Source organism: Leptonychotes weddellii, chromosome 8 (assembly GCF_054177405.1).
Source record: "Leptonychotes weddellii isolate Sample4059 chromosome 8, ASM5417740v2, whole genome shotgun sequence".
Classification (NCBI taxonomy): Eukaryota; Metazoa; Chordata; class Mammalia; order Carnivora; family Phocidae; genus Leptonychotes; species Leptonychotes weddellii.
The window spans coordinates 90,723,605-90,747,519 of record NC_138376.1 but is presented as its reverse complement, the minus strand read 5'-3'; the positions used below and the strand labels follow the sequence as shown (position 1 = coordinate 90,747,519).

Here is a 23,915-nt window from a genome sequence, read left to right as displayed (position 1 = left end):
CATACCTATGAATAATTACTTTGAATGTAAATGGACTAAAAGCTCCAATCAAAAGACACAGTGTGACAGAAGGGATAAAAAACAAGATCCATCTATACGCTGCCTACAAAGGACTCATTTCAGACCTAAAGACATATGCAGATTGAAAGTGAAGGGATGGAAAATAATTTATCATGCAAATGGAGGTGAAAAGAAAGGTGGGGTAGTAATACTTATATCAGACAAATAGACTTTAAATGAAGACCAACAAGAGACAAAGAGGGACACTGTATAATTGTAAAGGGAACAATCCAACAAAAAGATATAACAATTGTAAATATTTATGCACTCAACATGGGAGTACCTTAATACATAAAGCAGCTCATAACAAATATAAAGAACATAGTTAACGGTAATACAATAATAGTAGGGGACTTTAACACCAATGGATAGATCATCCAAACAGAAAATCAACAAGGAAACAGTGGCTTTGAATGACACATTGGGCCAAATGGATCTAAAAAGATATATTCAGAACATGCCATCCAAAAAGAGTGAAATACAGATTCTTTTCAAGTGCACAGGGAACATTCTCCAGAAGAGATCACATGTTAGTCCACAAAATAAGTCTCAACAAATTGAAGAAGATTGAACTTATACCATGCATCTTTTCCAGCCATGGAATCAACCACAAGAAAAAAATCTGGAAAGAACACAAATACATAGAGGTTAAATGACATACTACTTACAATGAATGGCCAACCATTAAATCAAAGAGGAAATAAAAAAATACATGCAGACAAATGAAAACACAACAGTCCAAAATCTGGGATGCAGCAAAAGCTGTTCTAAGAGGGAAGTTTATAGCAATACAGGCCTACCTCAAGAAGTAAGAAAAATCTCAAATGAACAACGTAAACTTACATGTAAAGGCATTAGAAAAAGATTAAACAAATTCCAAAACCAGTAGAAGGAAATTAAAGATTAGAACAGAAATAAAATAGTAAAAAAAACCACAAAAAAACAAAAGAACAGATAAATGAAACCAGGAGCTGGTTCTTTGAAAAGATCAATAAAATTGATAAATGTTTAGACAGATTCATCAAAAAGAAGAGAAAGGACTCAAACAAAATCAGAAATGAAAGAGGAGAAATAACAGACACCACAGACTTACAAAGGATTATAAGAATACTATGAAAAATTATATGTCAACACATTGGACAACCTAGAAGAAATGGATAAATTCCTAGAAATATATAACCGCCCAAAACTAAGCCAAGAATAAATAGAATATTTGAACAAATTACCAGCAAGGAAATTGAATTGGTAATCAAAAAGCTCCCAACAAAAGTTCAGGATTAGACAGCTTCACAGGTGAATTCTACCAAACATTTAAAGAAGAGTTAACACCTATTCTCCTCAAACTACTACAAAAAAACTAGAAAAGGAAGAAAAGCTTCCAAATACATTGTACAAGGCCAGTATTACCCTGATACTAAAACTAGACAAAGACACTAGCAAAAAAAAAAGGAAAATACAGGCCAATATCCCTGATGAACATAGATGCAAAAATCCTCAACAAAATTTGAGCAAACCAAATTCAACAATACATTTAAAAAATTTCATACACCATGATTAAGTGGGATTTATTCCAGGAACGCAAGGGTAGTTCAACAGCAAATCAATCAACAGGATACACTGCATTAACAAAGCAAAGGATAAAGATTCTATCAATTCAACTGATGCAGAAAAAAACATTTGACAAAGTACAACATCCATTCATGACAAAATCCCTCAGCAAAGTAGGTTTAAAGGTGACATAACTCAACATAATAAAGGTCATATATGAAAAAACCCACAGTTAACATCATATTCAATGGTGAAAAACTAAGAGCTTTTTTCCTAAGGTCAAGAACAAGACTTGGATGTATACTCCCACCACTTTTATTCAACACAGTATTGGGGCATCTGGGTGGCTCAGTCAGTTAAGCATCTGCCTTGGGCTCAGGTCATGATCCCGGGGTCCTGGGATCAAGCCCTGTATCAGGCTCCCTGATCAGTGGGGAGTCTGCTTTTCTCCCTTCCTCTGCCCCTCCCTCCTGTTTCTGTTTTCTCGCTCGCTCTCCCAAATGAATAGATAAAATCTTAAAAAAAGAACAAAAACCACACACCATAGTATTAGAAGTCCTAGCCTAGAAAAGAAAGACAACAACAATCAGACAACAAAACGATAGAAAAGGCATCCAAACTGGTAAGGAAGAAGTAAAACTTTCACTATTTGCAGATGACATGATACAATATACAGAAAACCCTAAAGATTCCATCAAAAACTATTAAATTGATAAATGAATTCAGTAAGGTCACAAGATACAAAATCAATGTACAGAAATCTATTGCATTTCTGTACATTAATAATGAAGTCACAGAAGTAGAATTTAAGAAAAAATTCCCATTTACAATTACACCAAAAATAATAAAATACCAAGGAATAAACTTAACCAAGGAGGTAAAAGGTCTATACTCTGAAAACTATAAAACACTGATGAAAGAAACTGAAGTCAACACAAACAAATGGAAAGATATTCCAGGCTTATGAACTGGAACAAATTTTGCTAAGATGTCCATACTACTCAAAGCAATCCACAGATTTAATGCAATTCCTGCCAAAATACCAACAGCATTCTTCACAGAACTAGAATAAACAATCCTAAAATGCGTATGGAATTACAAAATTTCTTAAATAGCCAAAGCAATCTTGAAAGAAAAGTAAGGCTGGAGGTATCACAATTCCAAATTTGAAGTTACACTACAAAGCTGTACTAATCAAAACAGTACAATAGACACCTAGATCAATGGCAGAGAATAGAGAGCCCAGAAATAAGCCCAGTATTATATGGTCAATTAATTTTCAACAAAACACGGAAGGATATGCAATGGGAAAAAGTCTCTTCAATAAATGGCCCTGGGTATACCAGACAGCAATATGTAAAATAATAGAACTGGATCACTTTCTTGCACCATACACAAAAATAGACTCAAAATGGATTAAATACCCAAGTGTGAGACCTTAAGCCATAAAAATCCTGTAAGAGAGCAGAAGCAGTAATTTCTCGGACATGGGCCATAGCAACATGTTTCTAGATATGTCTCTGGAGGCAAGAGAAACAAAAGAAAAATAGACTATTAGTACTACACCAAAATAAAACCCGCACAGCAAAAAAAAACAATCAACAAAAGATAACCTACTAAATAGAAGATATTTGCAAATGACATATCTGACATGCATCCAAAATACATGAAGAACTTATACAACTCAACACCAAAAAAGAAATAATCTGATTAAAATGGGCAGAAGACCTGAATATTTCTCCAAAAATATACAGATGGCCAACAGATACATGAAAATATGCTCAACATCACTCATCATCAGGGAAATGCAAACCAAAACTACAATGAGACAACACCTATCAGAATGGCTAAAATCAAAAAAACAAGAAACAACAAATGTTGGTGAGGATGTGGAGAAAAAGGAACCCTTGTGCACTGCTGGTGGAAAATCAAACTGGTGCAGCCACTATGGAAAACAGTGTGAGATTCCTCAAAAAATTAAGAGTAGAATTATTATATGACCCAGTAATTCCACTACTGGGTATTTACCCAAAGGATGAAAACACTAATTCAAAAAGATATATGCACCCCTCAGTTTACTGCAGCATTATTTACAGTAGCCAAATTATGGAAGCAGCCCAAGTGTCCATCAATAGGTGAATGAATAAAAAAGAGATGGTACATAATATATAGTGGAATATTACTCAGCCATTAAAAAAATGAAATTTTGCCATTTGCAACAACATGGGTAGATCTAGAGGATATGATGCTAAGTGAAACAAGTTAATCAGAGAAAGACAAACACCATATGGTCTCACTCATAAGTGGAGTTTAAGAAACAAAACAGTGAGCATAGGAGAAAAAGAGAAAGACAAACCAAGAAACAAAGTCTTAACTGTAGAGAACAAACTGATGGTTACCAGAAGGGAGGTGGCTGGGGGTGGGTTAAATAGATGGTGGGGATTACGGCATGGGCTTGCTAAGATTCACTACATTGAATCACTATATTATAGTACACCTGAAACTAATATAACACTGTATGTTAATTAACAGTAATTAAAATAAAAACTTAAAAAAAAAGAGTTCTGTCCTTTTCTGAGGAGGCAGCTAGAATCTATTAGGTAGCATAGTTTGAGTTGACAGCAGAAAACATTGAAAAGAGGTCTTGTGAACTAGTCTCACAATGAAAACTATAAAAACTAAAAGTCAAAGGTGAAGTAAATTGTTAAAAATATTAAAGTCAGATAAACACAGTAATATTTCCATGATTTACTGCCCACATACAATGTGTCAAGGACTGTTTTAGGATTAGGGGATACACCAGTGCGGGTGGGGGGCATATAAGCACTAGCTTATATTGCTGTGGGAGTGTGTGCATATGTGTAAAAATGTTATACACATTTATACATATAATAGATAAAAATAAGTAAAAAGCATGGATGTATATTGTCAGATTATAAGTAATAAGTACAATGGAGCAAAATAAAGAAGGGCAGAAAGGAGTACAAGGCAGGGACTGGGGCTGTGGAGTAGGCCATGAAGGGAGTAAACCAGGTAGATAATTGGCAGGTAAGCATTCCAGGCAGGAGTAACAGCAAATGCAAAGTGCTAAGAGGGAAGAGAACCAATGTCTGATGAACAGCACTGTTGCTGTATTGGAGTGAGCGGAGGAGGAGAGTAGTAGGATATACAATAAAGTGATGAAAGTTTTAAAAGCTTAAAAAGATATTTAAAGACTAAAGCAAAGTTATATAAACAAATATTTTAGTGCTAGGACAAAAATTCAATACAACAAACATTATTCAGTCTCTACTATGTGAAAGACAGTGTTTTAAGAGCTTTGAAACTAAAAAAGATACCTGCTCACATTTTAGCAGAATGTAAATTATTAGATAAAATGGAATACAAGAAGATACAAAATAGAAAGACAGAAAGATCTACTGTAATAAAGTAATTTCCAACGACACAACTAGAAATTTACAGAAACTAGATAAAGGATTCAAAATTACATAATTAACAATATGAAGGATCAAGTGGTAGAGGAACATATTAAGTAGAGACATGATAGAAAATACTTTTTTAAAGACACAAATTCAACTTCTAGAGATGAAAACTACAATGGCTGAGATGTAAAATACATCGAATAGGATTAACAGATTAGACACTGCAGATTAGTGAATCTGTAGACACAGAAATAGAAACTATTTAAAATGAAAGAGAAAAAAGAGTCCAAAAAATTAACAGAATTTTCAGTGAGCTCTGTAAGCCAATGTCAAATAGCATAAAAATATGTATAGTTGGGAGTTCCCAAAGGACAGGGGTATGGACGGCAGAAAAAAAATATTAGATGAAATAAAAGCCAAAATGTTTTCCAAATTTGATGAAAACTATAAACCCACAGATCTAAGAAACTCAACAAATCCAAGGTTCAAAAAATATGAAGAAAAATACATCAAGGCAAATCATAAGCTGCTCAACAGGTGATAAAGAGGATAGTTTTAAAGGAGCCAAGAGGAAGGGCGTTATTTATAAACAAACTAAAATAAGGATGACAATAGATCTCTTACTGGAAACAGTGCAAGACAGAAGATAGTAGAGCAAGGTCGGTAAGATACTAAAAACAACAGTAACAATGTGTTAACCTACAATTTTATGCCCAGTAAAAACGTCTTTCAAAAATATAGGTTATATCTAACAAAGCTATGGTAATCAAAACAGTATGGTACCAGCACAAAAATAAATACATAGATCAAGAGAACAGAGAACCCAGAAATAAACCCACAATTATATGGTCAATGAATCTATGACATAGGAGGCAAGAATATACATATTCCCAAATGGTGCTGGGAAAACTGGACAGCTAGATGCAAAAGAAAGAAACTAGACCACTTTTGCCACACCATACACAAATATAAACTCAAAATGGCTTACAGACCTAAATGTGAAAACTGAAACCATAAAATTCCTAAAAGAAAACATAGGCAGTAACTTCTTTGACATCATCCTTAGCAACTTTTTTCTAGATAGGTCTCCTCAGGCAAGGAAAATGAAAGCAAAAATAAACTATTGGGACTACACCAAAATAAAAACTTTCACATATTGGGGGCACCTGGGTGGCTCAGTCGTTGAGCGTCTGCCTTCGGCTCAGGTCATGATCCCAGCGTCCAGGGATCGAGCCCCGCATCGGGCTCCCTGCTCCGCGGGAAGCCTGCTTCTCTCTCTCCCGTTCCCCCTGCTTGTGTTTCCTCTCTTGCTGTGTCTCTCCCTGTCAAATAAATAGATAAAATCTTTAAAAAAAAAAAAAACTTTCACATATTGAAGGAAATCATCAACAAAATGAAAAGGCAATCTACTGAATGGGAAAAAATATTTGCAAATGATATATCTAATAGGGAGTTAATAACTAAAATATATATGGTACTTATACAATTCAACAGCAAAAAAGCCCCAAATAATCTGATTTGAAAATGGGCAGAGGACCTGAATAGACATTTTTCCAAAGAAGACATAGAGCTGGCCAACGGACACATGAAAATATGCTCAACATCACTAATGATCAGGGAAATGCAAATCAAAACCACATAGAGATATCACCTTACACCTGTCAGAATAGCTAGAATCAGAAAGATAATAATTGTTGGCAAAAATGTGAAGAAAAAGTAACCCTCATACACTGCTCATGGTAATGTAAATGGGTGCAGCCACTATGGAAAACAGTATGGAGGTTCCTCAAAAAATTAAGAATAGGTGCGCCTGGGTGTCTCAGTTAGGCGAATGAGTCTTGATCTTAATTCAGATCTTGATAGGGTTGTGAGTTCAAGCCCCGCACTGGGCTCTGCGCTGGGTGTGGAGCCTACTTAAAAAAAAAATTAAAAATAGAAATGCTATATGATCCAGGAATTCCACTACTGAGTATTTACTCAAAGAAAAAACACTAATTCAAAAAGATACATGCATTCATGTGTTTATTGCAGCATTATTTACAACAGCCAAGACATGGAAGCCAGCTAAGTGTCAATTGGTAGACAAATGATAAAGAAGATGTGACATATATATCATATATACATATATACACACATACACACACACCGTGGAATATTACTCAGCCATAGGAAAAAAATGATTTGCTAAGTGAAATGTCACTGACAGATAAATACCATATGATTTTACTTACATGTGGAATAAAAAAAACAAATGAATAAACAAACAAAAAGCAGAAACAGACCTGTAAATACAAAGAACTAATGGGGAAGGGAGGGGGGATTTGGACAAAATGGGTGAAGGAGAATGGGAGATACAGGCTCCCAGTTATGGAATGAGTCACAGAATAAAAGGTATGGCATAAGGAATATAGTCAATGGTATTATAATAGTGTTGTATGGTGACAATAACTACACTTGTGGTGAGCACAGCATTATGTATAACCTTGTCAAATCATTATATTTTACACCAGAAACTAATATAACGTTGTGTGTCAACTATGCTTCACTTAAAAAATATATACATGTCATACCTAAATATCAAATCATTATGTAGCATACCTGGAACTAATATAATGCTGTATATCAACTATGTCTCAATAAGAAAAAATATATAAATGACATCTTCAGACATATAAAAGTATGCATTCATCACCAAAAGACCTGTGCTACAAGAAATATTAACGGCAGACAAAAGAAAAATTACATCAAAAGAATACATGTGTAATTGAAGCCATCAAAAGGGAGAGGTATAGAAAATATTTGAAGAAATAATGGAAGAACACTGGACATCACAACTACTTGAGTAAATACATATGGTTATTTTCTTGTGGTTATTTAAATCTCTTTAAAAGATAATTGAGGGGGCGCCTGGGTGGCTCAGTCGTTAAGCGTCTGCCTTCATCTCAGGTCATGATTCCAGGGTGTTGGGATCGAGCCCCGCATTAGGCTCCCTGCTCCACGGGAAGCCTGTTTCTCCCTCTCCCACTCCCCCTGCTTGTGTTTCCTCTCTCGCTGTGTCTCTCTCTCCCAAATAAATAAATAAAATCTTTAAAAAAATAAAAAGTAAATAAATAAAAGATAATTGAGACTTCCAGTTTCTGGTCAGCATTTAGGAAGCCTGAAAGTTGCCACTCCACCCTACAAAGTAAGAACCTGAAAAGCTTAAAAAATCAACAACTCTTCTTGGACCAATAAAAGAAGGGAGGTCACAGAGCAAACGACTGCCCCCCAACCTGGAGAGATAATAGGCTAATACAGAGAATCACAACTTACCAGAGCAGAAACTGAGCTGAAAACCTCCATAAGAAAGCATGCCAGGGTAGGTAAACTTGAACTGCAATTGACGAATTACTGGTGGCTCCGTGTGGGCAAGTCCAAAAAGATAAAAATGTCAGGGGGGCACAGTCACACTTCGGAACGTTTTACTTCTAGGAGTTCACGGGATCCTCACAGTGGCTATTGGAGTAAAGTCCCTTTATGCTTCCAACAGGGTTTGGGGAAAGGGAACCATTTTGAAACACACCAGAGCATTTTGTTCTTTTCAAAAAGTTCTGCCTTCAGGTGAAACTAGTTAACCAGAGCCTAATCTGCTGGGGTTTATCAGAGCCTAATTGTTCTGCGGGAGGAAAAACATTCAACTCCAGCTGGTTCTAGCCTTTCAGAGGAAGGGAGGGAAATACACAATGCCTGCCCACTGTAACCATCCTGTCCCACCTACAGGGGGTGGGAATTGAGAACAGGTGAAGTTCACAGCCCAGAGGCAAAAGCTAACTGGAGCCTGAGACCTAATCATAGGACTATAAAACACTTCCTCTCCCCCCACATCTTACCACCACATTCCTAAAGCCTATTTACAGCACTTTAACCCAGTACATCATGTCCATCTTTCAACAAAAAATTAGAAAACATACCAAAAGAAAAAACACAGTTTGAAAAAAAAAAAAAAACAGAGCAAGAATTAAAACCAGACTCAGATATGGCAGGGATATTGAGTTATCAGACTGGGATATAAAATAACTATGATTAATATGCTTAGGGCTCTAATGGATAGATAACATGTAAGAACATATAGGAAGTGTAGGCAGAGAGATTGAAATAAGAACAAAAAAAGAAATACTAGAGATTAAAAACACTAACAGAATTGAGGAATGCCTTTGATGGTCTCATCAATAGATCGCATGCAGCTGAGGAAAAAAATCTCTGCGCTTAAGGATATGTCAATAGACACTCCAAAACTGAAAAGACAAAAAAGACTGAAAAATAAAAAGCCCCAGAATATCCAAGAATCCTAGGACAACTACAATGAATGTAACATACCTGTAATGGGAATACCAAAAAGAGGAGAAAGAAAGAAAAAGAAGCAATATTAGAAGCAATAATGACTGAAAACTTCCTCCAAATTAATGTCAGACACCAAACCAAGGATCCAGACAGCTCAGAGAACAGTAACCAGGATACATGTCAAAAAAAACTACACATAGGCATACTATTCTCAAACTATAGACAATCAAATATAAAGAAAAATTCGTGAAAAGAGTCAGAGGAGAAAAACACCTATAGAGGAGCAGAGATGAGAATTTTATTCAACTTCTCAGAAACCACGCAAGCAAGAAGAGAGTGCAGTGAAATATTTATGGTGTTGAGGAAAAAACCCCACCAACCTAGAATTCTGTGTACCTTGAGAAATTATCCTTCTAATATGTAGAAATAAACACTTTCTCAGACAAACAAAAATTAAGGTAATTTGTTGCAAGCCAACCTATCTTGTAAGAAACATTAAAAGTTCTTTAGAAAGAAGGAAAATTATATAGGTGAGAAAGTCAGAACTATAAAAGAGAACCGAAGAAGGGTTGAAGGAAGGTAAAATAAAAACTTTTATTTTTCTTATTCTTAATTGATCTAACAGATAACAGTTTGTTCAAAATAATAATAGCAACAATGTATTTGTGTATGCTTATGTCTTATAATATAAGCAAAATGAATGACTAGCAATGATACAAGAGATTGGAGGGAAGAATGAGGATTACTTTGTCACTATTAAGGCACTTGCACTACCCTAGAAATGGACTTGGATAGCCGTAAATGTATACTGCAGACTCTAGGGCAACCAATAAAAAAAGTTAAAAAAAAAAAAGCATAATCGATTTGCTAAGAAATAAAAGAAAATGGAATCATATAAAATTCTCAATTAAAACCACAAGTGACAGAAAAAATATGGAAGCCAATAACAGGAACAAAGGCAACAAACAAAAGATTAACAAATATGGTAGATACTAATCCAATTATATCAATAATCACTTTGAACATCAATGGCCTAAATATGTGAATAAAAGGCAGAGATTGTCAAGAGTAGATTTAAAAAAAAATCCAACTATATGTTATCTATAAGAAATCTACTTTAAATAAAGACATATAAGATTAAAAGTAAAGAAATGGAGAAAGATATACCATGCAAACACTAAGCAGAAGAAAGCAGGAGTAGCTATGTTAATTTCAGAGAGCAGACTTCAAAGCAAGGGAAGTTATCAGGGATAGAGAAAGGCATTACATAACGATAAAGGGGTCAACCCTCTAAGAAGACATAACAATCTTTAATGTGTATGGGTCTCAGAATATGTGAAGCAAAAATTGATAGACCTGCCAAGAGAAACAGATGTATCCTATTGCAGACTCCAACACCCCTCTAGAGAAATGGACAGATCCAGCAGGCAGAAAATCAGTTAAGGTCAGAGTTGAACTCAACACCATCAATCAACTGGATATGATGAACATCTGTAGACTACTTCATCCAACAGATTACATTCTTCTCAAACTTACATGAAACGTTCACCAAGACAGACAACATTCTTAGCCATAAAACAAACTTTAACACATTTAAAAGAATAGGTATCATACAATGTCTGCTCTTAGACTATAATGAAATAAACTAGAAATTCATAACAAAGAATGGAAAATCACAAAATAATTGGACATCAAGCAACTTCTAAACAACATATGGGTCAAAGAAGAAATCTTAAGAGAAATTTTAAAAATACTTTAAATTATAAAAAAAAGTACTTTGAACTAAATGAAAATAAAAACACAACTTATCAAAATTTGTGGGACGCAGCAGAAAAAGTGCTTACAGCAAAATTTATAGCACTGAATGCATATATTAGAAAAGAAGAAAGATCTAATATCAATCATCTAAGCTTCAACCCTAGGTAAACAGGAAAAGAGCAAATTGAATCCAAAGTAAACAAAAGAAAAGAAATAATAAAAATTAGAGCAGAAATCAATGAAACTAAAAACAGGAAGACAATAGAAAGTCAACAAAACCAAACGCTGTTTCTTTAAAAAGATTAATAAAATCAATAAGCCTCTAGCCAGACTAAAGAAAAAAAGAAAGACACAAATTACTAATATAAAAAAATGAAAGAGAGGGTATCACTGCAGATCCCCTAGACATTAAAAGGGTAATAGTAAAATATTATGAACAACTTTATGCCCATACATTTGATAACCTAGAAGAAATGGACCAATTCCATGAAAGGTACAAACTGCCAAAATTCACAGATGAAGAAACAGACAATCTCAATAGGTCCATATCAAAGAAATTTAATCAATAATTAATAAGCTTCCAAAACAGAAAGAACCAGGCTTTCTTGAGTTTACCTATGAATTCTACCAAACATTTTTTTTTTTTTTAAGATTTTATTTATTTATTTGACAGAGAGAGCGAGCGAGAGCGGGAACACAAGCAGGGGGAGTGGGAGAGGGAGAAGCAGGCTTCCCGCGGAGCAGGGAGCCCGATGCGGGGCTCGATCCCAGGATCCTGGGATCATGACCTGAGCCGAAGGCAGATGCCTAACAACTGAGCCACCCAGGCGCCCCTCTACCAAACATTTAAAAAAGAAACTATACCAATTCTCTATGGTCTCTTCTAGAATACAGAAGCAGAGGGAATATTTCCTAACTCAGTCTTTCAGGCCAGCATTACTCCAGTGCCAAAATCAGACAGAGACACTACAAGAAAAAGAGACCAGTATCTCTCATGAACACAGATGCAAAAATCCTCAACAAAATATTAGCAAATTGAATCCAATAATGTATAAAAAGAATTAGGCACCACACCCAAGTGGGATTTATCCAAGGTAGGCAAGGCTGTTTCAACATTTGAAAATCAGTTACTGTAATGCATCATATCAACAGACTAATGAAGGAAAATCATGGGATTATATAAAGAGAAGCAGAAAAAGTATTTGACAAATCTAACACTCATTCATGATAAAAACTCCCAGCAAACTAGAAATAGAGGAGAACTTCCTCAACTTGATAAAGAACACCTACCAAAAATTCTGGCAGCTAACATCATATTTATTAGTGAGAAACTTGCTTTCCCACTAAGATCAGGAACAAGGCAAGGGTGTCCCCTTTCGTTCCTGCTTTTTAACATCATACTAGAAGTCCCAGTTAATGCAATAAAAAAAGAAAATAAAAATGACAGAGATTGGGAAGGAAGAAATAAAACTACTTATTTGCAGGTGACATGATCATCTATGTAGAACATCTGAAAGAATCTACATATAAAACTTCTGGATCTAAAAGTGATTATGGCAAGATTCCAGCATACAAATATATGGAAGTTAACTGCTTTCTTACATATAAGCAATGAACAAGTGGAATTTGAAATTAAAAACATATTACCATTTACATTAGCACCCCCTCCACACACACACACAGTAATACTTAGGTATAAATCTAACAAGATTATTTACAAAATCTATATGAGGAAAACTACAAAACTCTGATGAAAGATATCAAAGAAGAACTAAATTAGTGGAGAGATAGATATTCCATATTCATAGATAGGAAGACTCAATATTGTCAAAACATTAGTTCTTCCCACTTGATCTATAATTTCATCCCATCACAATCAAATTCCCAGCAAGTTATTTTATGGATGTTGACAAAAGGATTCTAAAGTCTATATGGAGAAGCAAAAGACCGAGAATAGCCAACTCAATATTGAAGGAGAATAAATTTGGAGGACTGACACTATCTGACTTCAAGACTCACTGTAAAAGTACAGTAATCAAGACAGTGTGGTATTAGTGAAAGAACAGACTAGTAGATTAATGGAACAGAATAGAGAGCCCACAAATAGACCACATAAATATAGTTAACTGATCTTTGACAAGGGATCAAAGGCAATACAGATCTTTGACAAATGGAACAAAATAGTCTTTTCAACAAATAGTGCTAGACCAATTGGACAACCACATATGTGCATATGCGTGTGTGCATACACAATCTAGGCATAGATCTTAACACCCTTCACAAAAATTAACTCAGAGTAGATCATAGACCTAAGTGTAAAACACAAAACTATAAATGCCCTAAAACATAGGAGAAAACCTAGATGACTTTGGGAATGGTGATAACTTTTCAAATACAACACCAAAAGCAAAATCCATGAAAGAAATAATTAATAAGCTGGATATAATTAAAACTAAAACTCGGGGCGCCTGGGTGGCTCAGTCGTTAAGCGTCTGCCTTAGGCTCAGGTCATGATCCCAGGGTCCTGGGATCGAGCCCCACATCGGGCTCCTTGCTCAACGGGAAGCCTGCTTCTCCCTCTCCCACTCCCTCTGCTTGTGTTCCCTCTCTTGCTGTGTCTCTCTCTGTCAAATAAATAAAATCTTTAAAAAAAAAAACAAACTAAAAATCTGTTCAGTGAGAGACAATGTTAAAAGAAAGAGAAGATGGGAAGCCTGGGTGGCTCAGTCGTTAAGCGTCTGCCTTCGGCTGGGGTCATGGTCCCAGAGTCCTGGGATCGAGCCCCGCATCGGGCTCCCTGCTCAGCGGGAAGCCTGCTTCTCCCTCTCCCCCTGCTTGTGTTCCCTCTCTCGTGTCTCTGTCAAATAAATAAATAAAATCTTTAAAAAAAAAAAAAAGAAGATAAGCCACAGACTGGAAGTATTCTCAAGACATTTCTGATAAAGGACTTTCAAAACTAGACAGTAAGAAAACAACATGATTTAAAGATAAAAGATCTGGACACCTCACCAAAGAAGATATACAGATGAAAAGTAAACATATGAAAAGATGTTCACCATCACAGGTTATCAGGGAACTGCAAATTAACATAACAATGAGGTATCACTACAGACCTGTTAGAGTGGCCAAAATCCAAAATACTGACAACATCAAATGCTGGAGGGGACGTGGAGCAACAAGAACTCTCATTCATTGCTGTCAGGAATGCAAAGTTGTATGATCTCTTTGGAAGACATTTTGGTGGTTTCCTTACAAAACTAAACATACCCTTACCATATAATTCATTCAAGAAGCAATTATGATCCTTGGTATTTAACCAAAGGAGCTGAAAACTTATACCCACACAAAAACCTGTACATGGATAAATATACTGGCTTTATTCATAACTGGTAAAACTTGGAAGCAACCAAGATATCCTTCAGTAGGTAAGTGGACAAATAAAGTGTGGTATATCCAGATAATGGATTATTATGCAGCACCAAAAAGAAGTGAGCTATCAAGCCATGAAAAGACATGGAGGAAACTTAAATATATATTACTAGTGAAAGAAGACAACCTGAAAAAGCTACATACTGTATGATTTCAACTACAAGTGACCCTTGAACAACACGGGTTGGGGTTGACCCCCTCACACATTAAAAATCCACATGTAACTTTTGACTCCTTCAGAAAGTTAACTACTAATGGCCTGTTGACAAGAAGCCTTACCGATAACATAAACAATTGATTAATACATATTTTGTATACATATTATATACTGTATTATTACAGTAAAGTGAGCTAGAGAAAAGAAAGTGTAATTTAAAAAATCATAAGGAGGGACACCTGGCTGGCTCAGTCAGCAGAGTGTGTCATGCTTGACTTCAGGGTCATGAGTTCGAGCCCCATGTGGGGTATAGAGATTACTTAAATAAATCTTAAAAAAAAAATCATAAGGAAAAGAAAATACATTTACAGTACTGTAAAAAAAACCCATGTATAAGTGGACCCATACAGTTCAAACCTGTGTTATTGAAGTCAATTATATATGACATCCTGGAAAAGGAAAAACTATGGAAACAGTAAAAAGATTAGTTGCTGCTACAGATTAGCTGGGAGGGAGGGATGAAGAGAGCAGACTTTCAGAGCAGTGAAACTATTCTGTATATACGACGACAGTGGATACATGTTATTATACTACATCTGTTAAAACCCATAGAATGTACGACACCAAGAGCGAACAAGACTGTAAACAATGTACTTTGGGTGATGGCGATGTTTCAATGTATGCTCACTGATTTTAACAAATGCACCATCTGGTGAGAATATGTTGACAATGGTGTAGGTTGTGGGTGCGCGGGGAATATGGTATATGAAGGGGAGGGTTATATGGGAATGCTGTACCTTCATCCTAAAACGTATAGAAGAAAACAGCAGAAAATCTTCGCGATTTTGTGCTTGCCAGAGTTCTTAGACCAAAAGCGCGAACCACACGGGCCACTCAAGCCACCGCACAACCCCCGCTCTTCTGCTTCCACCTGGGGCGGGAGGCTCAGCCTGGCCCCGCCCTGGAACTCCTCGGGGCCTGCCCCGGCCCTCCTAGCCCCTCCCACCCCTCCCCGCCCCACCTTCTCGCGTCCCGCGGCACCAGGCGGGGCGCGCGCCCGCCCGCTTCTCCACCCGGAAGAGCCACCTGAACGGCGAAGTTGAAGTGGTGCGCGGCTCGGCGTCCGTCGGGTGCGCGGGCCCGGCCGAGGAGCCGGCGCAGCGCCTATTTCGCCCAGGCGCGAGGCGGATCCGTCGGAGCCTGCGCGCCCCCGCGGCCGGCGACGCCTCGAGCGGCCGGCGCACGCGCCCCGCCCCGCCCCCAGCGGCCTCCTCGAGCCCCCGCAGCCAGGCCCGAGCTCTCCGCGCCCCTTGGCCTCGGGAGCAGCGTGTCCCCGATGACTTCTGACACTGCGTATCCGCCAGTAAGTGACAGCCGCAGCCTCGTTTCACCGTTACTATTTTTTTTTTTCTCCCCCAGTTCGTCCTAAGTCTCGCCCACATCTGGTTAGTTCCCAAACTATTCAACTCCGGGGTTGGTCGGGCGGCCGAGCTGCCCGGTTGCCGAGCCCGGGTAGTGTCAGAGTCTTGCTGAGGTATCGTAGGGCAGGGGCTGCGTCCAGAGACGGAAGTGTGATAAGCAGCCCCCTGAGTACAACCCGACTCCTCGTTTGCCGAGCGCCCGCGGGGCGGACGGGGAGGAGGTGCCTGGAAGACGCGGGCAGTCGGCGAGAGGGGTGGGTCTTAGGACGCGGCGCCGCGGGGACCGACGAGGGGGCGTGGCTCCCGGTGGGTGTGGCGTGGCCGCTGGGCGGGCGGGAATTCCGGGTGGTCCAGCTGGAAGTCGCCCCTTATTAGCCCTCCTGGCTCTCGTGGGCGCTTCACGTGGTCCAAAGGATGAAGTAGCACATCGTTGTATTTTGACTTCACTCTAAAGAAAAGGAAAGGGAACTTGAAAGTTGTAGAACAATAAGGGTGGGCATGTTTATAGGGGTAACAAACTGCTTAGAAACAGTTGAACAGTTTTGCACAGATTTTGAAAGGGGATGCTGTTTTTTTTTTAAAGATGCCATTTCAAAAAAGACTAGGCAGAATTTAATCTGACTTTAGTTTGAACCATGAATTCTGCAGCTACCCCCTTTCTGCCCTATGTGGAGCTTTTATATTGTTAAACTTGTGGCTCCAAATTTAATACGTATTTATAGAATCTTAGAGATTAATTTGTAGCAACTCTTTACACTTGGCTGAATTTATATTACCTAATCAAAACAAATTACTTATCAATATAATGGCCATAATTTGCTCTCACTCATTCTCCTAGATATACACATACCCATCTGTCAGTCTCACACTTGTATCCTGTAGTTGTGAGACTTCTTGGCCTATGACACATACCCCCTGTACTCCTTTCACACCTTCTAGAATAGTAGGTTCCCTGAAAAGGCAAAATATTGCTAATAAATAGCCTGTGTAACGCATAGTTAGGATGCTGAAATGTGAACTTCATAAGTCATCTTTTATCATCTATTTGTTGAACCTAATACAATAAATTGTGGGTGAATGAAATGTCAAATTAAAGCACATTTGTCCTCCAGTTCTCTGTTACCAAACCAAATAAGGGTTTCTTAGATGATCGATTTCAACAGTTTATTTGGAACTGCCCATTGCCATGTCTAGGATTGTCACTCCATTTAAATTTAATCCTTTTTTCCTTTGTACTCCCATTCTTACTGCATTTTTACCACTACTAGTGCACCGTTTCATTTTGATCTGTCCCTTGGTTCTCTGAGGCATTGAGGATCTTTTATTATGCTTTTTATTTCCCAACATAGTGAATGAGTATGATAGATATCTGTCTGTATACATGAAAATAGAATGGGGGTAGGCTCTTTTAATCTGCAGATACAAATTAAAAAATATATTGCCAGGGGAATAAGATAGGTGAAGTAATGTAATATAGTATATTTATTTTCAATCCTAGTTATTTATCATTTAAAGACCAATTTTCCTTTCCTCAGCTTAATTATCTAGTTTCTTTACACTATTGACAGCTGTTTTTGCTGAAGCCAATAGGTTTCCTAGGTTAGAAAGAGAAAATGAGAAGCAAATTCACCTCAAAATGTAAATTTCTGAAGCAAATCTGTTAACTATTCAAGTCAGAACTGGCTATCCATGTATGTTGCATTTATGTAGCAGAAAGCCCATGAATATGTGTGTGTAATGAGAGAGAGTGAAAGAGAGAAAGGAGGGTATGTTCTTTGTATGGATAAAACCTAGAACCGGAGCACATGCAAAGAACTTCAGCCAAAAGACTGCTGTTTAAGATTTTATACCTGAGAGCATACGTGCATATGGAATGTGGTTAAAGAAAAGGGAAGGGCCTTTTTCATAGTGCATCATAGGATTAATGAGGAGGAAGTTTTGGCAAAAGCTACGGGAAAGCCATTGGACCATTTTGGATTTCACTGATCAGTACAAACAGAATTCTTGGGCTTTGGTTTAGCTTCACTTTCTTAAAAAATAAATTTACTAAGTGACTATAACAGGTAATTCAGATCTTATTAAGATTTTAATTTGGATAATATTTTGAGTTGATAGTGCGGCCCATAACAATTTACAACCAGTTTTTTGTTTGTTTGTTAACTTGTGTCTAAGTCGCAATATCAAAGGTATAATATGGTCTTTTTCTTTAATCACCTAGATTCAAGATGAACAGTGATCAAGTTACACTGGTTGGTCAAGTGTTCGAATCCTATGTTTCGGAATACCATAAGAATGATATTCTTCTAATCTTGGAGGAAAGTGACGAAGATGCTCATTACCCAGTTGTGGTTAATGCCATGACCCTTTTTGAGACTAACATGGAAATTGGGGAATATTTCAACGCATTTCCAAGTGAAGTACTAACAGTTTTTGATAGCGCTCTGCGAAGATCAGCCTTGACAATTCTCCAATCCCTTTCTCAACCTGAGGGTGCTTCTATGAAGCAGAATCTTCATGCCAGGATATCAGGTGAATCACTTAAGGATTTTACTGCCACTTATTCTCTAGGAACATTTTGAAAAATTCTAACACATATTGAACTCAGAGCACTAAGAAATAATTGATATTTATACTTAAAAATATATTTATTGTGTAGTTGATAGTCACTTTTAAAGCAGAATAGTAATTTTATACTGTTTCCTCTGGACATTTGGAAGGCTGGGGTACTAGCCATGCCAACCGAGGGGAAGGAGAATGTATGGAGACAACAGTATATTAGTGTGCACATACACACACATGGATATGTGTGTATAAAATTATAATTCAAAGCAGCCTTAATGAGCTTTTGTGACTACTAACAAAAGAATTGATAATATCAAGAATTAGAAAAGTGGTACCTTCCACCCTGTGATCTTCAGAACTATTTTAGGAAATTTATTATTTTTATATCTCAAGTTTAGCATTATGCTGGCCACCTAATAGGCACTCAGTTTTTGTCGAATGAATGACAGATTAAGTATCTTAATTTTTAAGATGCAGGGCACTGGGTGGCTCAGTTGGTTAAGCGTCTGCCTTTGGCTCAGGTCATGATTCCAGGGTGTTGGGATCAAACCCTGCATCAGGCTCCTTGCTCAGCAGGGAGCCTGCTTCTCCCTCTCCCCCGCTTGTGTTCTCTTTCTCTCTCTCTCTCTCTCAAATAAATAAAATCTTTAAAAAAAAATTTTTTTTTAAGATGCTGCAGTGGAGCAATCAGCTTGTGGCAAAGCTGTATCTTTGAATTACTGCAGATTAAGTTGGAGAACACATGTACCATTTTGTTTAGAAATAAATACTTTATAGTACATTTCAGAAAGGTGGGGATTTATAATCAAAAATGCTTGCTATGATTCCAAAAAGATGAGTCAGTATAGTAGAACTTTTTGGAGACAAATTAAGATCCCCCTGCCAAAAGACCATATATTTGATTTAATTGAAAAAATAGTATTTTATCTAGAATAAAATTATGAATATTACAAATCTTTAAGATCAGGACACTAGATAATCTCTTGGTAGGATCAAGAACAAATGTTTCCTTATAATAATGTTGCAAAAAGATTGTTAAAAGGGACTTTAGTTAATGTTACTGAAATGGTATCTAGGAATGGTTTTAGGCTGTCCTTATATTTAGATATTTTTCCATGCTTAGTTTAAATACCAAAATTTTGTCTGCCTAGGTGACCCTATTGGTTTCAGGTAAATTTAGCCTATTTTTTTTTTCTAATTCTCTGAAAAAAAAAATTGCAAATTATGTTACTACCATAGTGCATTTATTCTACAAATGCATTAAGCGTAGGCATTTGCTAGTCTCTTGAGAAACCAAAATAATATGGTATAGTCCCTCATCTAAATAAGCTCATGGCTGTAGGGGATATAGCTGTATAGTCAAATATTTACCAAACGGTGTACGTATGCTCAAAGATACATGCCTATGTGCATGTTAAACATAATTGTTTATGGAGCTTAGTGGCAGCTTTTATGTTACGTGATGCATGCCTCACTCAAGGTAGGTGCAAGATATATTAGCCCACAGAACAGGGAATGAATTCTAGCAGATTCACTGGAGATTACAAGAAGAGAAGGTAAGGTGGGGATGGAAATAGTCTGGTTTTAGGTGTATTGCAGCTTCATCTTGGACTCCAGGCAAGGCATTCAATTATAAAAACAGGTTGCCTCTGTGTTTCAGTCTTCTTAGGAACCTAAGACATTTTCTGGTTTATCTTTCCAGGATATATGTTGCTCTTTGTCTTCTGGGATTTTTATTAACCTAAAGTTTACTTGCTATTTCCAGTGGTTTTGATGAAAGGTGTTCTAATACACAGATAGCATCAAACTAAATGAGAAGGAAAAAATAGCATTCATGTGTTACTTAAACTAGTGGTTCTCAAACATTAATGTCGATCAGAATCAACTGTAGGCCTTGTTAAAACACTGATTGTTAGGCCCCACCCACAGAGTTTCTAATTGAGAAGGACTGGCATGAGGCCCAAGAATTTGCATTTCTAACAGATCCTAGGTGATGCTGATGCTGCTTTTCCAGGAATTACATGCTGAAAACCAGGGGCCTGAAGTAATTGATATGGACATATCTCTAGCATAGACGTAGATATGGACAGCTCAGAATCTATTTCCAAAATTTCTTTTTGTTCTTGATCATTGAATGAATCAGGGAATGATAAAGGTTTTTGTGTTCAGCACTAATCGTGGCTTAGTGCCTGATGTACACCACACACCACCACCACCACCCCTTCACTAGTATAGTTGAAGAACATACTTAGTAAATGTATAGTAAGACAGAAAGATGAAAATAAATTGACATTTCTATCAAAACACTGTCTCTTAGTGTCTTTTTTAGTATTAAGATTTTGATTGTATATGGTCAGTTTTGCTTAACATTATGTTGCCTTTATCTTTATATTTTAAGCTTATTTAAAAATCACAGGGGCGCCTGAGTGGCTCAGGCAGTTAAGAGTCTGCCTTTAGCTTAGATCATGATCCCAGGATCCTGGGATTGAGCCTGCACTGGGGCTCTCTGCTCAGCAGGGAGCCTGCTTCTCCCTCTCCCTCTGCCTGCCACTCCCCCTGCTTGGGCGCACAGTCTCTCTCTCTCTCTCTCTCTCTTTGTCAAATAAATAAATAAAATCTTTAAAAAAAAGTATTTTCTTTGGCATTTTGTACCTTTTAAAAAGTTGCCTGTTTATTAATGGTGAAAAACACAAGTTTTTTAAGGGATAAAATGGTGCCGCTGTGGGTAAACCTCTAGGTAATTCAAGGCTTGGAAACAGTCAGATTTATGTATTAATAAATTCTGAACCTAACTAAAAAAAGCAATAGCCTTCTAGCACGGTGGGGCTCTGGTCATTATGCTACCCTCCCTTTATCACTCAGCTTTGTGGTTTACTCAGTCATCAGTTGATTTTATGTTTTGCCTGTGGCAGTATGTTTTTTGTTGAATGAGGTTACAATTACATACTGTATTTAGAGTCTACTGTGCTAGCCCTCTTATGAAAATCAGTCCTTTTTTTTAATCCTGGTTATTATGTCATCTGGATATATACTTTTATTTTTTTTAACGATTTTATTTGAGAGAGAGCACAGAGGGAGAGGGAGAAGCAGACTCCCCGCTGAGCAGAGAGCCTGATGGCAGGGCTCGATTCCAGGACCCTGGGATCATGACATGAGCTGAAGGCAAATGCTTAACCGACTGAGCCACCCAGGCGCCCCTGGATATATACTTTTAGAAGGAGTACACTGATCATTGTTATTTAAAATAATCCTTGTCTATTTTCTATATTGAGTTGGTCTGATTTTTTTTCTTAAGTGAAACTCAAATTTTAGGCAAACTCAAATACCTTCTTCCCTAGGAAATATGAGAAGAATATATTCCATGGAGTCAAATCCCAAGATATAAGTTGATGTGGTTTTTGTTGTTTCTCTCCATCAGGTTTACCTGTTTGTCCTGAGCTGGTGAGGGAGCACATCCCTAAAACCAAGGATGTGGGACACTTTTTATCTGTCACTGGGACAGTAATTCGAACAAGCCTGGTGAAGATCCTGGAGTTTGAGCGAGAGTACATGTGTAACAAATGCAAACATGTATTTGTGGTCAAGGCTGACTTTGAGCAGTATTATACCTTCTGCCGGCCATCCTCCTGTCCCAGCTTGGAGAGCTGTGATTCTTCAAAATTCACTTGCCTCTCAGGCTTGTCTTCATCTCCAACTAGGTGTAGAGATTACCAGGAAATCAAAATTCAGGAACAGGTAAATGATCAAAGAAATGAGAAAAATAACAACTCTGAAGAAGGTTTTTTTCAGCTGTGGGCAAATTACCAGGACTCGGGAACGCGTACAGGACTACAAATGGAACTTGTGTCATCCCACAGTATAGTTGCACATGTATCAGAATACAGTCTTTAGAGACATGCAGTAATCATCTCTGTATAGAGAGCATTGGCAGAAGGGTTGTGGAATGACAATAATTATGTTAAAATTAAGGAAATATTTAAGAAGTTCAAACAAGCTGTATTTAAGGGATAGGAGAAAATTAAATGGGTTTAAGTGATTGTTAAACATTGGAGTGGTCAGGATTTGGGGGTTAGGCCCGATTTTATTTTCTGTGTCCAATAAGGCATACATAGACACTCTTTAACATGTCAGAGTGTGCCAGGTTTTCCTTTACTTGCCACTGAAACACAAAGGCATATTCAGTGTTGAGGACTCAAACTCCTGTCTTTCTATACCATTTTTAACACATGGCCTCTATTCTTAGTCCAGGATGGTAGTTACAGCTCTGTCACTGGTGTATGCTAGTCAGGGAGGAGGGAAAGGGAGGGACAGACAACAGCATCAGCTGTCTAACCCCAACTCCCCATTCGAGTCAGTCTTCCTTGAAGTCTCTCACAGCATATCTACTTGTATTTCATTGGCCAGAGCTTAGTCATATGACCATGCCCAGGTGCAGGGGAGCTGGGAAATACAGTCTTTTTACTGGGTACATGTCCACGTGGAATAAAACCAGGGTTCTGTCACTAAGGAATAATTAAAGGAACAGTGATTTGTCCCAGGTCTTAGGACTAGAGATCAGGAAAGAACTAGGTAAGTAACTTTGTTACTGTGTTTAATAATTGGAGTGTATGTTTCTTTTGACCATCCACAGGGTAGATTATATTTGGAGCTATTTTCCATAATGGTGTTTTTATTTTACTCTGGTTTTAGTGAGTTTGTAAATGGGTAGTAGGCACAATTTTCAAGAAAATTCTATAAATCCCCATCATAATTAAATTGTATGATAATACCAGGGAAATAGAAACAGTAATTTCAAGAACTGCTAGGCTTCTGAATACTTAGCATGTATTTAAGCATACTCAGTATGTGTCTGCTTTTCCTTGCTAGGTGCAGAGGCTATCTGTTGGAAGTATTCCACGATCTATGAAGGTTATCCTGGAAGATGACTTAGTAGACAGTTGCAAATCTGGTGAGAAACAACTTTTGCTAGCTTATATAAGATGTCCTAAAGTACTGATTAGGAAAAAGCCACTTTTTATTTTCCCAAGAACACTGGGAAGTGAGTGTGAAGGCTTAATTGTTCACCTTGAGAATAGAAACTGGCATGGAGGTGGGAGGTGATACATAACAGGAAAGCAGCTGGGCTACAGCTTAGCAGTCCAGTCCAGCCACTTGTTTTATAAATGAAGAACCCAACTTGCCCAAGGTCACATGGAGAGTTAAGTGGCAGAACTAGAACATAAACCCAGATCCATTGAC

General features: G+C 37.5%; 1 protein-coding gene and 1 long non-coding RNA gene across 9 annotated transcripts in view; one reads left to right on the top strand and one right to left on the bottom strand.

Moving 5' to 3' along the window:
• Nucleotides 1-15,639, bottom strand: part of LOC145723092 (uncharacterized) — a 60,069-nt gene extending 44,430 nt beyond the window's left edge. The window contains exon 1 of one of the 2 annotated variants that reach the window (XR_014147922.1): nucleotides 15,492-15,639. This is a non-coding gene — a long non-coding RNA (uncharacterized LOC145723092). The remainder of the gene's footprint in view (nucleotides 1-15,491) is intronic. The other variant, XR_014147923.1, reaches the window with a different exon arrangement.
• Nucleotides 15,640-15,778: 139 nt separating this feature from the next.
• The window catches only part of MCM9 (minichromosome maintenance 9 homologous recombination repair factor), a 95,200-nt gene continuing 87,063 nt past the window's right edge, over nucleotides 15,779-23,915 (top strand). For 4 of the 7 annotated variants that reach the window (XM_081828880.1, XM_081828878.1, XM_081828879.1 and 1 more), the window contains exons 1-4: nucleotides 15,779-16,057; nucleotides 18,334-18,644; nucleotides 22,096-22,412; nucleotides 23,544-23,625. In XM_081828880.1, coding sequence (XP_081685006.1) covers nucleotides 18,341-18,644; nucleotides 22,096-22,412; nucleotides 23,544-23,625 — 703 coding nt within the window. In that variant the 5' untranslated portion in view covers nucleotides 15,779-16,057; nucleotides 18,334-18,340. The remainder of the gene's footprint in view (nucleotides 16,058-18,333; nucleotides 18,645-22,095; nucleotides 22,413-23,543; nucleotides 23,626-23,915) is intronic. The other 3 variants (XR_014147921.1, XM_081828877.1, XM_081828876.1) reach the window with 3 other exon arrangements.